The following is a 13,731-nucleotide window of genomic DNA, read 5'->3' as shown; positions in this document are numbered from 1 at the left end:
CAAAGTGGGAATACAGGGAACATACCTCAACATGATAAAGGCCATCTATGACAAACCCACAGCCAACATCATACTCAATGAGCAAAAATTAAAAGCAATCCCCTTAAGAAAAGGAACAAGGCAGGGTGCTCCCTTTCACCACTCTTATTCACCATAGTCCTGAAAGTCCAAGCCACAGCAATCAGACAAGAAGAAGAAATAAAAGGCATCCAAATTGGAAAAGAAAAAGTAAAACTATTATTATTTGCAGATGATATGATATTGTATATAGAAAACCCTAAAGTCTCAGTCTAAAAACTACTGGACCTGATAAATGAATTCAGCAACGTAGCAGGGTATAAAATTAATACTCAGAAATCAGAGGCATTTTTATACACCAACAATGAACTGTCAGAAAGAGAAATTAAGGAAACAATCTCCTTCATTATTGCAACAAAATAATAAAGTATCTAAGAGTAAATTTAACCTAGGAGATTAAACACTTGTACTCAGAAAATTATAAAACATTGATAAAAGAAATCAAGGAAGATACAAACAAGTGGAAGCATATACCATGCTCATGGTTAGGAAGAATAAACATCATTAAAATGTCTATATCAGCCAAAGCAATTTATAAATTCAATGCAATACGAATTAAAATACCAATGATATACTTCAAAGATATAGAACATATATTCCAAAAATTTATATGGAACCAAAAGAGAACACAAATAGCCTCAGCAATCTTGAAAGAGAAGAATAAAGTGGGAGGTATCACACTTCCTGATATCAAGTTATACTACAAGGCCATTGTACTCAAAAGAGCTTGGTACTGGCATAAGAACAGGCATATAGATCAATGAAACAGAACAGAGAACCCAAAAATAAATCCACACCTTTCTGAACAACTGATATTTGACAAAGGAGGTAAGAGCATACAGTGGAGTAAAGACAGCCTCTTAAACAAATTGTGTTGGGAAAATTGGACAGCTACCTGCAAAAAAATGAAACTAAACCACCAACTTACTCCATTCACAAAAATAAACTCAAAATTGATAAAAGACTTAAATGCAAGCTGTGAAACCCATAAACATCTTAGAAGAAAACATAGGCAGTAAGCTCTCCGACATCTCACTCAGCAATATATTTGCTGATTTATCTCCATAGGCAAGGGAAATAAAAGACAGGATAAACAAATGGGTCTATATCAAACTAAAAAGCTTTTGCACAAATAAAGACAATAAAAACAGAATAAAAAGACAAACTGCACAATGGGAGAACATATTCGACAATACGTCTGATATGGGGTTAATAACTAAAATTTATAAAAAAAAACTTGTAAAACTCAACACCAAGAAGATAATCCAATCAAAAATGGGCAAAAATAATGAATAAACAATTCTTCGAAGAGGACAATAGGCATATGAAAAAATGCTCAACATCACTAATCGTTAGAGGAATGCAAATTAAAACTACAATCAGATACCACCTCACACCAGTCAGAATAGCACTCAAAACAACACAGAATAAGTGCTGGCGAGGATGTGGAGAAAAGGGAACCCTCTTGCACTGCTGGTGGGAATATAGACTTATGCAGCCACTGTGGAAAACAGTATGGAGATTCCTCAAAAAATTAAAAATCGAACTGCCTTTTGACCCAGCTATCCCACTTTTAGGAATATACCCCAAGAACACCATAGCATCTCCTTTTTCAAAAGGAGAAATGTACCCCCATGTTTACGGCAGCATTGTTCACAATAGCGAAGATCTGGAAACAGCCCAAGTGTCCGTCAGTGGATTAAAAAGCGGTGGTACATATATACAATGGAATACTATGGGGCCATGAAAAAGAAGGAAATCTTACCTTTTGCGACAACATGGATGGCCATGGAAACTATTATGTTAAGGAAATAAGCCAGGCAGAAAAAGAAAAATATCATATGACCTCACTCATTTGAAGAATCCAATGAACAGTGTGAACTGAGGAACAGAATTGAGACAGAGGAGAGATCAAAGGAACCAGAGGAAAAGAGAACAGAGGGAAAAGAGGATAGGATGGGATAAACCTGAAGGAAAGGGGGGAGGGCACTATAGGGAGGGGGGCAAGGGAGATGTTGAGGGGAATACAGGGGAGGGGGGATACATTCAAGGCAACATTAGAATCTATGTAAACAATAAATTAAAATCAATTAAAAAAATAATGAGAACAAATAACCAAGGAAAAAAATGAGCAAAAGTTTTAAACAGATAATTCAGCGAAGAAGATGGCCATTAAGCACATCAAAATATGCTCAGCATTATTAGTCACAAGGAAAATGAAAATTAGAACAAAAATGTTATATACACTTATTAGAATGGCTAAATATAGAAACACTGTCTATATTAAGTATTGCTAAGAATGTAGGCTAATGTAAACTCTTCTAACTTGGAAGGAATTTTGAAAACAAGTTGGTACTTTCTTAAAAATTTAAACATACATTTTCCATATAACCAGTCCACTTCTAGTATTCACTCCAAGAAAATAAAAGTATATGTTCATACAAAGATTTGTGCACAAATGATTTTAGCAACAATTTAGGATAGCCAAAGCTAGAAATAATTCAAATGCCAATGAACAGGTAGATGAATAAATAGATTGAGACATATCTATATACATAATAGAGGGATCACATTTATTTGTGGAGCTGAAAGGTTTTAAGGCCTGTTTCATTGTGGTAAAAAAGACATAACATAAAATTTACCATCTTAATCATTTGTAAGTGTACAGTGCAGTAGTGTTAACTATATGCATGCTTTTGTGTAACAAATTACTGTACTTTCATCTTTCAAAAGTGAAACTGTACACCCATTGAACAGCAATTCTTCATTTTCCTTTCCCACTAGCAAAAGAAATCACACACACACACGGATAAATCAGATACACATATAATATGGGCATATGTCAAAATAATTACACTCATTGAAAGAAGCCAGACAAAAAAAGGGTGTACAGTACATACTGGATGATTTCATTAATATGAAATACTATATATTGCTAATAGTGATGGGAAATATATCAGTGTTTGTGTGGGGGTGAGGGAAAGACAAGAGGGGTGGGAAGAGGAGATTATACAGGATTGATGAAAATGTTTTTGGCCCCAGCTGGATGCTCAGTGGAGAAATGACCATCTGCTTCAACCCCCTGCCTCTCTTCCTACTCTCCCTCTTCCTTTCCCATAGCAAGCAGGTCAGCTGGTTAGAGTGTGGCCCCAGGAGCTGCGGAGAGCTTGGTTGGTCCAGCATGTCAGCCTCAGGGGCTAAAAATAGCTTGGTAGCCAAGCATCCACCCTAGAATGGCAATTGCTGGATTGATCCTGGGTTGGGGTGCATGTGAGAGTCTGTCTCACCATCTCCCCTCCTCTCACCTGAAAAATAAGAAATGTTGTTTTCTACCTTGATTGTAGTGATTGTTTTATGTTATGTCAAAACTTATCAAATTGCAAATATGTGAAGTTTATTTGTGCCTCACTACAACCATTGAAAAATGTAATAAAAGGGGGGGGGATAGATATTGGTCATCATAGTCCTTTAATAATTTTCACTACTAGAATTTAGCCTCTTTCTATGTTGTTTGGTTCTTCTCCCTCTTTTCTCTCTCCTTTATTGCATTAATTTTTTAATGCAAAGAAAAATCAACTCTCTCTCCCTTTGCCTCACTTGGCATATCCAAGATTAGAGTTAAAATTTTGGTTGTTAAATTCTTGCCAGATGTTATTTTTGTAGAAAGGCTATAAGGGAAGTGCTCTCTCTCTCTCTCTCCTTCTCTCTCTCTCTTTCTCTAGTTTGATCTAGTATGATGAGATCCATATTACCTTGATGACTCAGGAGAATCATATCAATGTTAATTATTTTACTATGATAGTATCTGCATCTATTGAAACCTACTCTCTCCCGATCCAAATTGACTGAAATTCTGGGCTTCAAAAACTCTTCTACCTCTTAGCTTTCTCTTTCCCAATTGTCAGACAGATTGTTAGCTCTACTTCTGCTGTCTTCAAGTGCCTATTTAGAGTATCTTAGTCCTTTTTTTATATATAATTTCCTTTTTCTAACCTGTTTTGATTCAGAAAATTTGTAACCAAGTAAGTGAAAATGGCACATAAATTTGGAACAAATATAAATCTAAGTGGGTAATTGAGGCTTATTTTTTAAGTAGGGTACATTGGATTTGTGCCATTTATAGTGACACTCTTACTTTTTTTTTTTAAGATAAGTGACACTTATGTGATGTTATTGTGTCTATTTCCCAAGTAAACTGTAAGACTAAGAACTTCTATGTTTTCAGTTGAAGACATTCTTTATTTTCCATAGAATAATTCGCCAGAGTTGTCAGCTCTTTTTGCAAATGTTAGGTATAATGCTCAATGGTCCTTTTTATTTATGTACATATTTCCAATATGTTCCTTCTTAGATATCGTAGCATTATAGCATCAATCTGTTTTGTGAACAATAGATTATTTAAATGGAAGCTGTTTGTATAACACCTTAAATTAAATTTTATTACATTATGAAGTTGGGTAATATTTCCTAGTTTAATGCTCAGATAATGTGACTGATTTTAAATAAAATTTATCAAGTCACTCCAAATGTCTTTGAAGAGTGTTATATCTAGGATAACCTGAATTCAGATTTAATACTACAGCAGTAAGTGTTTAGCATTCTCTAGCTTCCCTGCACTCTGAAATACTTTTCCAATTTAAAACTTAAGATCTTATTTGATTCACCTCTTGGTATAATGTATTATGTAATGATGGCTGAGAAGCAAACACTATTAAAAAGGATAACTAGACACTCAAGTTAAATGATTCCTTTCCCATATCACTCTATTATCTTCGTGCCACCTCTTTTAATCCAAGCCTCAACAAATACGCTTTGCTAGAAGAAGATTGTGGTTCAGAGACTGTCCTTTAACCTGACCAGTCAGTAGTGCAGTGAATAGAACATCAGCCTAAGATGCTGAGGACGCAGGTTGGAAACCCCAAGGTTGCTGGCTTGAGTGTGAGCTTGTTCTGTTCGAGTGCCAGCTCACCAGCTTGAGCATGGGGTTGGTAGCTTGAGCGTGGGATCACAGACATGGCCCCATCCATGGTCACTGGCTTGAGCCCAAAGTTCTCTGGCTTGGGCCCAAGGTTGCTGGCTTGAGCAAAGGGGGTGTCTGGGTATCTGGCTTGGCTGGGGCCCCTTGGTCAAGGCACATATGAGAAAGCAATCAATGAACAACTAAGGTGCCACAACTATGAGTTGACGCTTCTCATCTCTCTTCCCTCCTATCCGTCTGTCCCTGTTGGTCCCTATCTCTCTCTCTCTCTCTCTCTCTCTCTCTCTCTCTCTCTCTTTCTCTCTCACTGAAAAAAGAAAGAAAGAAAGAAAGAACGAAAGAAAGAAAGAAAGAAAGAAAGAAAGAAAGAAAGAAAGAAAGAAAGAAAGAAAGAAAGAGATTGTCATTTAGAAGATACTGTTTTGTCCTAGTACTTTGAAATGCATTTAGAAAAAGGAGCAGTGTTCTTTCTCATTTTAACACCTTAAGAGATAGGAAAAGCTCTCCCACTTACCCCACAATTCAAGTGAAATGTGCTTAGGGATAAAGTCAGTGGATGTGTTTAGATGTTAATTTGCTTGTTGGTTCTTCTGCCCTTTATAATACTGATCAGCTGTATCTTTGCAACATCACCAGCTATCATGCTTTCAGCTACTTCTTTATCTCTTCATTTCCATAATATTATACAATACTATCCCAGTTTCTCTTTGTTTTCTCCGGAATCAGCTGCACTTTCTATACCTGTCCCTTAAATTTGGGGAATCTTAAGGGCTCTCTCCTAGGCCTTCCCTTTTTCCAATAAATAGTCTATTGACTTTAATCATCAATATATAATGTTAATTTATTATTCTAAATCTGTAACCCAGAACACTTTCCTGAAAGTAAACTGTATAACAACTACTGGTTAGATACCTTTATTCCATTATTCTATGACTTTAGATGTGACACTTCTTTTTCTGTTTACAGGCAACAGGTCCTCAGGGTTCATTAAAAGAAGATGCCAAAGGCTCTCTTCAGAAAAGCTTTGGGATTCTTAATGAAGCCAAGAAATTAGCAAATAATGTAAAAGGTTAGTGACTTATTTTTTTATTATTTTCAGGTCAATTGTAGTTGCAATTGGTAAAACATTTTATCACATCATTGGAAAAGTGTAATTGCTTTAGCATGATATTTATGATTATTTTTTTTTTTTTTTCTTTTTTTTTTTTTTTTTTTTTTTTTTTTTCATTTTTCTGAAGCTGGAAACAGGGAGAGACAGTCAGACAGACTCCCGCATGCGCCCGACCGGGATCCACCCGGCACGCCCACCATGGGGCGACGCTCTGCCCACCAGGGGGCGATGCTCTGCCCATCCTGGGCGTCGCCATGTTGCGACCAGAGCCACTCTAGCGCCTGAGGCAGAGGCCACAGAGCCATCCCCAGCGCCCGGGCCATCTTTGCTCCAATGGAGCCTTGGCTGCAGGAGGGGAAGAGAGAGACAGAGAGGAAAGCGCGGCGGAGGGGTGGAGAAGCAAATGGGCGCTTCTCCTGTGTGCCCTGGCCGGGAATCGAACCCGGGTCCTCCGCACGCTAGGCCGACGCTCTACCGCTGAGCCAACCGGCCAGGGCTTCATTATCTGGATTCAATACAAATAAATTTTCTCATCAGGATTACAATATTTTGTCTTTACTCTCATTTTGCATTGGGTAATATGTCATCATTTTAAACCTAATTTTTATAGCATCATTTCACCTATATCTAAAATTTAGTAACTTTTAAATGAAAGTATTATAAAATTTTAACCACACAAAACCTACTTTATTCTGTCTTCAGAAGTGATACAAACAAAAGAATAAATCAGGCAGATATAGCATAAATGTCCTTGTGAAAATTTCCATTTTGTTAGTGGGTCATATTTCTAAAATTTTTATGTTTCAAATACATTTATATATATTTTATTTCTAATTCAAGATCAAAACACATAAAATATCAACCCTGATATATTATGCGTTTCACATTAAAAATATATTATTCACCTGACAAGGCGGTGATGCAGTGGATAGAGCGCTGGCCAGGGACACAGAAGACCCAGGTTCGAAACCCCGAGGTTACTGGCTTGAGCATGGGATCATAAACATGACCCCATGGATGTTGGCTTAAGCCCAACGGTCGCTGGCTTAAAGCCCAAGGTTGCTGCCTTGAGCACTGGGTTACTGGCTCTGCTGGAGCCCCCCTGCCCCTGCCACCAAGGCAAATGTGAGAAAGCAATCAGTGAACAACTAAGGTGTCACAACATAGAACTGATGCTTCTCAACTCTCTCCCTTCCTTTCTGTCTGTCCATCGCTGTCCCTCTCTTTGTCTCCGTCTCTCTGCTAAAATAGATATAATATAATCAAATTGGAATGATTCAGAGAGGATTAGCAATGCTTACATGCAAAATGTTAGCAACTATGCAAAGTGTTCCACATTTTAGATGATAATGAGCAACATATAGAAATCATAGTTCACAATAAAATAAATAGAAATAATATATCATCAAATTAAAACAAAGCACCCAACATTATCATAATTAAAGACTTGTAAAGCAAAAGAACAGTGAGATTATTTCTCATCTATCAGATTGAGAAAAGTGAAGTGTCTGATAATACCAAGTGTTCACAACAGTGTTGGTAAAAGTGTATATTGATGCCGTATTTTGAAGAGCAATTTAACGTTAATTAGAATTTTAAATATACATGTATTTGGCTCTGCATTTCTCCTGCCAGAAATCTATCCTACAAATAAACTTGTAAAATTATATCAATATGTATCTTCCAGGATCTTCATAAGATCATTATTTATGATAGCAAATAAGCTCAGTATTAGGGGACTTTTTATATCAATATGGCCTATCTATGCAATAATATATACTGCCGTCTTTAAATAGTCTTATATGAGTAGGCACTGATATGTATAAAGCTTCTTAAGATCTTTCTATGAAAATAAACAAGGGACAACATACAGACTCTGACACACAAACAATTTAGCAGGGTGGGTCCATTGGTGGGGAAGTGGGGAAAAACATGCCACAGAACCTTGACTTACAACAGACATATAGGAACTAGGAACAGAACAAGTAATGGTGGTGTGAGGGTGGGGCACTAAAATCTTTTATTTTATATCTGGTTGTGCTGGTTAAATATTTTTTCTGTGTATATAATTTTTTTTACTTAAAAGGTAAAAAAAAATACTTAAGCAACCTTAACAATAGGGTACTGTTATTTATTTCCTAACACCAACACTGTTGTTTTCATCACTTTCCTGGTACCACAACCAAGAGAGACTATATTGGAGAGACTAGAGCCAAAACAGGCTTGATCTGAATGTGTGTCCATCCCATTCAGAGTTCATGTTTCTGGGTTCTGAGAGGAGCTGAGCAGGCTTATGGCAGCTGGAGAACAAGCTTCATTTATTGGTTTTCATCTGGGAAGAACAGGAAAGGGAAAGGAAGACAGAGGATTCCTAACTATTGCTGTTCTAGGTATGAAAACATACTGAACATATTAATTAATGATCCATCTAATTTCATGTAAGAGTTTTATAGGCAGGGAGATTAAACCACAGTTAAACTACATTAATATTATATAAGCACACAATTTTATTTAATGCATATGCTTTTAAGTTCCAAGCCAAAGGCCCAACCTCACTGAAAAGCAAATCATAAACTATTTCAGCAAAGCACAGCTCTAAAATATCAATATGTCTATTTCAGTCACTGAGATATTATTTTTAATGCTAGGTCTTCAAAATACACTTTCCAAGGAATTAGATTTTTCTCCTGTCAATCACAATTCACCTTTTTAAATACTGTTATTTTCATTGTCTGTACTAAAATAAAATCTTTGGATAGGTTATTGAAAGTGTACTTTCAGAAATTAAACCAGTCTGATATCTATAGGAATTCCTTGAGATAAAGGGCGGCACTTTTGATAATTACTTGAAAGTCTTCGTCAGTTAAGGAAATGGAATGGCACAAATTTCATTTCTTAGCTTCTTGATTGGATCTGAATTTTTAAATAATGAAGCACTCGAAATGTTCTGGCAGAAAATATATATATTCATGTACAGTGAAAAAAATTAAAGGGCACCACGGTTTATACTATTTTATGCATTCTGATAGCAAATACTGGCTAAACAATCATGCCAACTACGCAGAAGAAAGACTGATGGGAAGAACATTGTTACCTCTGTCCCACAAGTACCAAAACAGTCATTTTGATCCTCTGCTTCCTGTGCTAAAAAGCCAAAATGTGATATTTTGACCAGCCTGTTTTTTGTTTCAGTTACTTGACTCTGATTTCTTCTTAATTTATCCTTTCTTACATTCTGATCTTTTTTTTCTAAAGTAGTTTCTAGAATTTCTCAAACTGAGTCTAAACACTTTATAGCCTTTTCAACAGAAATAGCTGAGTAGAAGTTGTGCGAAGGGGAGAATTGCAGATTTTAAAATGGAAAACTTATAAAACTATAGCAATGAAAACCTAGAAAAATAAACACCCGAGGCTGGCTTGAAATGAAAAGATATATGAGGTAGAGTGTAGCTATAACCGAGTGTAAGGAAAAATGCATGAGGTCCAGTTTGAACTGTAACATGGCCAAAGAAACAAAATTATTGGTAGTTAAAAAAATTCAATCCAATTCTTTGTTTGCAACTTCTGGAGAACAAGAAAAAGATCCAATTTATAATCCACAGCAACATTTCCTGGGTCCCAGGAAACCAGGAAGATTTCTTCTTCTAGTTCTTCAGCTCTCATGCCCATTAACAGTAGCTAAGTCACTCTCTTTATCTTCTCTGTGGGTATCACACCACCAAACCTCAAAGGGTCCATACACACACTTCTTCGGCTTTGGCTCTCCCTTTCTCATCCTGTCTTCACACGTTAGAAGATCAAGTGCAGGACTGGGTCTGACAGAGGAAGAGCTCATAAAGAGAGGGACAAAGCAGGGCAGCAAGGGTAGACATGGACATGCCTGGCAATATAATTTCCCTTTGTTGCTTAACCATTGACATTGCAAAAGATAGACATATTTAGAATGAAATTCACTGGATAGAGTTGTAAGTTGCTTCCACTTACAATAGGTATTTCCTCATGTTGTTGGCACTGTGCTAAATATGAATTAGAGTTTAAATAACAAATAGTAACATTGAACTATGCCATGTAATATCTCAAAATAAAGTTGTTTTAAGTAATTTCTTTGGTCATTAATAAAGTCTGTTTTTCCAATGCTAGCCTTCAGATAAAGGCAGTGTGGTGCCATAAAATCATTATAAGTGTAGATTGGAAGATGTGAGTTTGAATGCCTTCTATTCCTTCCGTTTTACAAGTATAAGGTGAAAGTAACACCTTCCTTCATATGACTGATATGAGAAATAAATTGTAGGATGTATGAGAAAGCATTGGACTTCTCTTAGGCAGTTATTGGATGGTAACAAAATAATTCACATTGGTTTGATAATTGCCCTGGCATGTTGGCCAGTTTTAAATAATATTATTAATAATTCACCTTTTTATTTAAACTGCATGATCCAGAACTAATTTTGTTTATTTCCCTTTTATATTTTCTAAATATATAAATATATATATGGCACTCATTTTTAACTAAATATAAAAATTATATTTTAATATTTAATGGAAATGTTTCATTTGACTATTCAAAATCATCTAGTTAAGTTCCTCAAATGCAATTTATATTTTTTCTTAAAATGAACAGGACACACATAACACAGAAATACCTTGAGAGAATCCCTCATTTTTAATGAACTTTTTCTTTCTGATGATGTTTGTTTTATTATAGACTACTACTAGTATAGATTTATTATCACTTCTAATTTGCTCCTTTACCAAAAAATGAAGAAATATGCTCCCATTAAGATTTCTTTGTGGTCCTGGCTTGTTGGCTTAGTGGTAGAGTGTTGGCCCAGCGTGTGGATGTCCCAAGTTTTATTCCTGGTCAGTCCACATTGGGGAAGTGACCATCTGTTTCTCCACCCTTCCCCTCTCACTTCTCTCTCTCTCTCTCTCTCTCTCTCTCTCTCTCTCTGTCCCTCTCCTGCAGCCATGGCTCAATTGGAACAAGTTGACCTTGGGTGCTGAGGATGGCTCCATGGCCTTGTCTCAGGCTCTAAGAAGAGCTTGGTTGCTGAGCAACAGAGCAATGCCCCAGATGGGCAAAGCATTGTCCCCTAGTTTGTTTGCTGGGGTGAATCCCGGCAGTTGGGGCACATGTGGGAGTCTGTCTCTGCCTTCCCTCCTCTCACTGAATAATAAGAAAAAGAGATTTCTTTGTAAAAATAAAACTTAATTAATCCATATAACTTCTGTTTTCTACAAGTTTGCCTCATCTCTTGTTCTAGAGGCTCTTTCTGGATTAGAGAACAGGTTACTCTCTGCAGCAGTTCTACCTGTAGTTCTGAAGCAGGAAGTTTGAACAGGCAAGGGATCTATATGAGGTCAGATGAAAACCTTGATTTTGACTTTCCTGGTAATGATAGATTCTCTCTAATGTCAGGTATTTATACATTTATTCATTTATTTATGCAATTTATTCAAATTGTTAATGCTTCTTTGACTTACATGATTTTTTTTGTACATACCAGAGGTGGCTAACTTTACTAAATTATATAATAGATTACTTTCTATAATTAATCCATTTTATTATATTACATTATATTATATTTTTTATCTTTGGATATTTTAAGAACATAAAGAAGTACAATTTCCCTCAAGGCACTTAACTATAATTTTTCACCCACTTCTTTCCTCCTTTGTCTTCTAATATTGAGATTTCTAAAGAGCCTCCTTCCTAAGTCGGCGCTATGATCCAGTGCAGGCTCCTGAGACCCGTGCAGAAGCCACAGCAGCTGTGCAGGGAACAGAGCAGGGCCAAGTCAGATCTGCAGCCCTGATCCTGGGCTTCTGTCATAGACTCAATGAGGCTGCTACACCCAGTCTTCCCACTGTTTTGTACCCCTAGTCTTCTTGCATGGTGCTATTCCTGTGCTTCCCTTCCCCAGTTACTGTCATGAGTTTGGGATGTGTCCTATCTCTAAATGCCTCCTTCCCCTGACTTGCACACCAGAGTGCTTACGTATGGGTACTGTACTTATACAGAGGCATGTTACTGAGAAACCCTGTCCTGACCCAAAAGTGCCAAATTAAGTCTTGTTCAACATGGGCCCAGAACCTGAGAGGCCCTCATAACTGCTTAGCTACAACTGAATGTGCTCTGCCCCCCCTGGAGGGTTGTAGTAAGAAGCCTGAGGAGAGGATGGAAGGGGCACCGGTATGCTGGCAGGACCCTCATAGACTTAAGATATCCAGAGAGAGGAGTTCTTTCTTCTGCCAGTGGAATGAGAAACCAAAATGACCAGATATCAAAATCACATATGGGTCCTAGGACATGCTTGAAAGCCTGACTGCGGGCCTGCATGCTTGTTTTGTTTTGGCCAATAAGGTTTTTTTTTTAAAAAAAAAAATTGAATTTGAACACCTTAAGTAAGACAAGTATTCTTTGGTTTCAATAGTCTCCACCTTTCCATGTTTGCCATTATTTCACCGCTTTTCATTTTAACTCCTAAAACAAGTCCAACCCGTTTTTGTTTTCTTGATTTTTTTTTTTTTTGCATTTTCCTGAAGTTGGAAATGGGGAGGCAGTCAGACAGACTCCCGCATGCGCCTGACCCTGATCCACCCGGCATGCCCACCAGGGGGTGATGCTCTGCCCATCCAGGGGGTCGCTCTGCCGCGACCAGAGCCACTCTAGCGCCTGGGGCAGAGGCCACGGAGCCATCCCCAGTGCCCGGGCCATCTTTTGCTCCAATGGAGCCTCAGCTGCGGGAGGGGAAGAGAGAGACAGAGAGGAAGGAGAGGGGGAGGGGTGGAGAAGCAGATGGGCGCTTTTCCTGTGTGCCCTGGCTGGGAACCGAACCCGGGACTTCCGCACGCCAGGCCGATGCTCCACCACTGAGCCAACCGGCCAGGGCCTTTCTTGATTTTTCTTTACCCATACTCCAAAAGAGGAACTACAACCCTGTATCAGGAATCAGCTATCTCTATGGGAAAAGGTTGTTTTGTTCCCTGGACTGTGGTAGGCTCGAGGATACAGGCTTGATTTCATCCATATAGTCCAAAGGGGTTTTGTCTGTTTGTTTTGTTTTGTTTTAAATCAATGGAGCAGATCTTATTTGTCTTTCACATGCTTACCTATCGAAAGGCTAATTCTGGAAAATGGTAGTATATGAATTCTAAAGGAGTGCACCATTAATAATAATGGAATGTTGTAGACAAAAGCTAACCTCTGTATCATACATTTGATGTATCTGAACATCACTGCAGTATTCCTGTTTACTCTTTTCTTCTAATCTAAAATAATAACATAGAAATTTAACAGGTTAGTAATTGTAAGTGTACCACATTCATGATCGCAGAACCTTTCTGATACAATTATCTGGATAGAATGACTGAATTACTGGAAGATCACAGTACGGCAGGAAAGAATTGGTTAACTGGATAAAATTAACATTTGGAATAACAAGGGTACTGTTCTGTGTTGTACAGCACCACACGCTGTGCAACCCACTGATTCAATATTCTTGGCAATAGATAGTTATTTCATGTGAGAGTCATCTATTTCAGAGACACGTTATCTGTTTGT

At 37.5% G+C, this 13,731-nt stretch overlaps 1 protein-coding gene across 4 annotated transcripts in view; it reads left to right on the top strand.

Annotated features, from left to right (window-relative positions):
* Positions 1-13,731, top strand: part of LAMA2 (laminin subunit alpha 2) — a 627,903-nt gene that overhangs the window by 534,114 nt on the left and 80,058 nt on the right. For all 4 annotated transcript variants that reach the window (XM_066373271.1, XM_066373270.1, XM_066373269.1 and 1 more), the window contains one exon: positions 6,023-6,125. In XM_066373271.1, the coding sequence (XP_066229368.1) occupies positions 6,023-6,125 (103 nt within the window). The remainder of the gene's footprint in view (positions 1-6,022; positions 6,126-13,731) is intronic.

The sequence above is a fragment of the Saccopteryx leptura genome, chromosome 3 (assembly GCF_036850995.1).
Source record: "Saccopteryx leptura isolate mSacLep1 chromosome 3, mSacLep1_pri_phased_curated, whole genome shotgun sequence".
NCBI lineage: Eukaryota > Metazoa > Chordata > Mammalia > Chiroptera > Emballonuridae > Saccopteryx > Saccopteryx leptura.
Note: the sequence above shows the minus strand (reverse complement) of the source record. Positions and strands in the feature narration are given on the sequence as shown.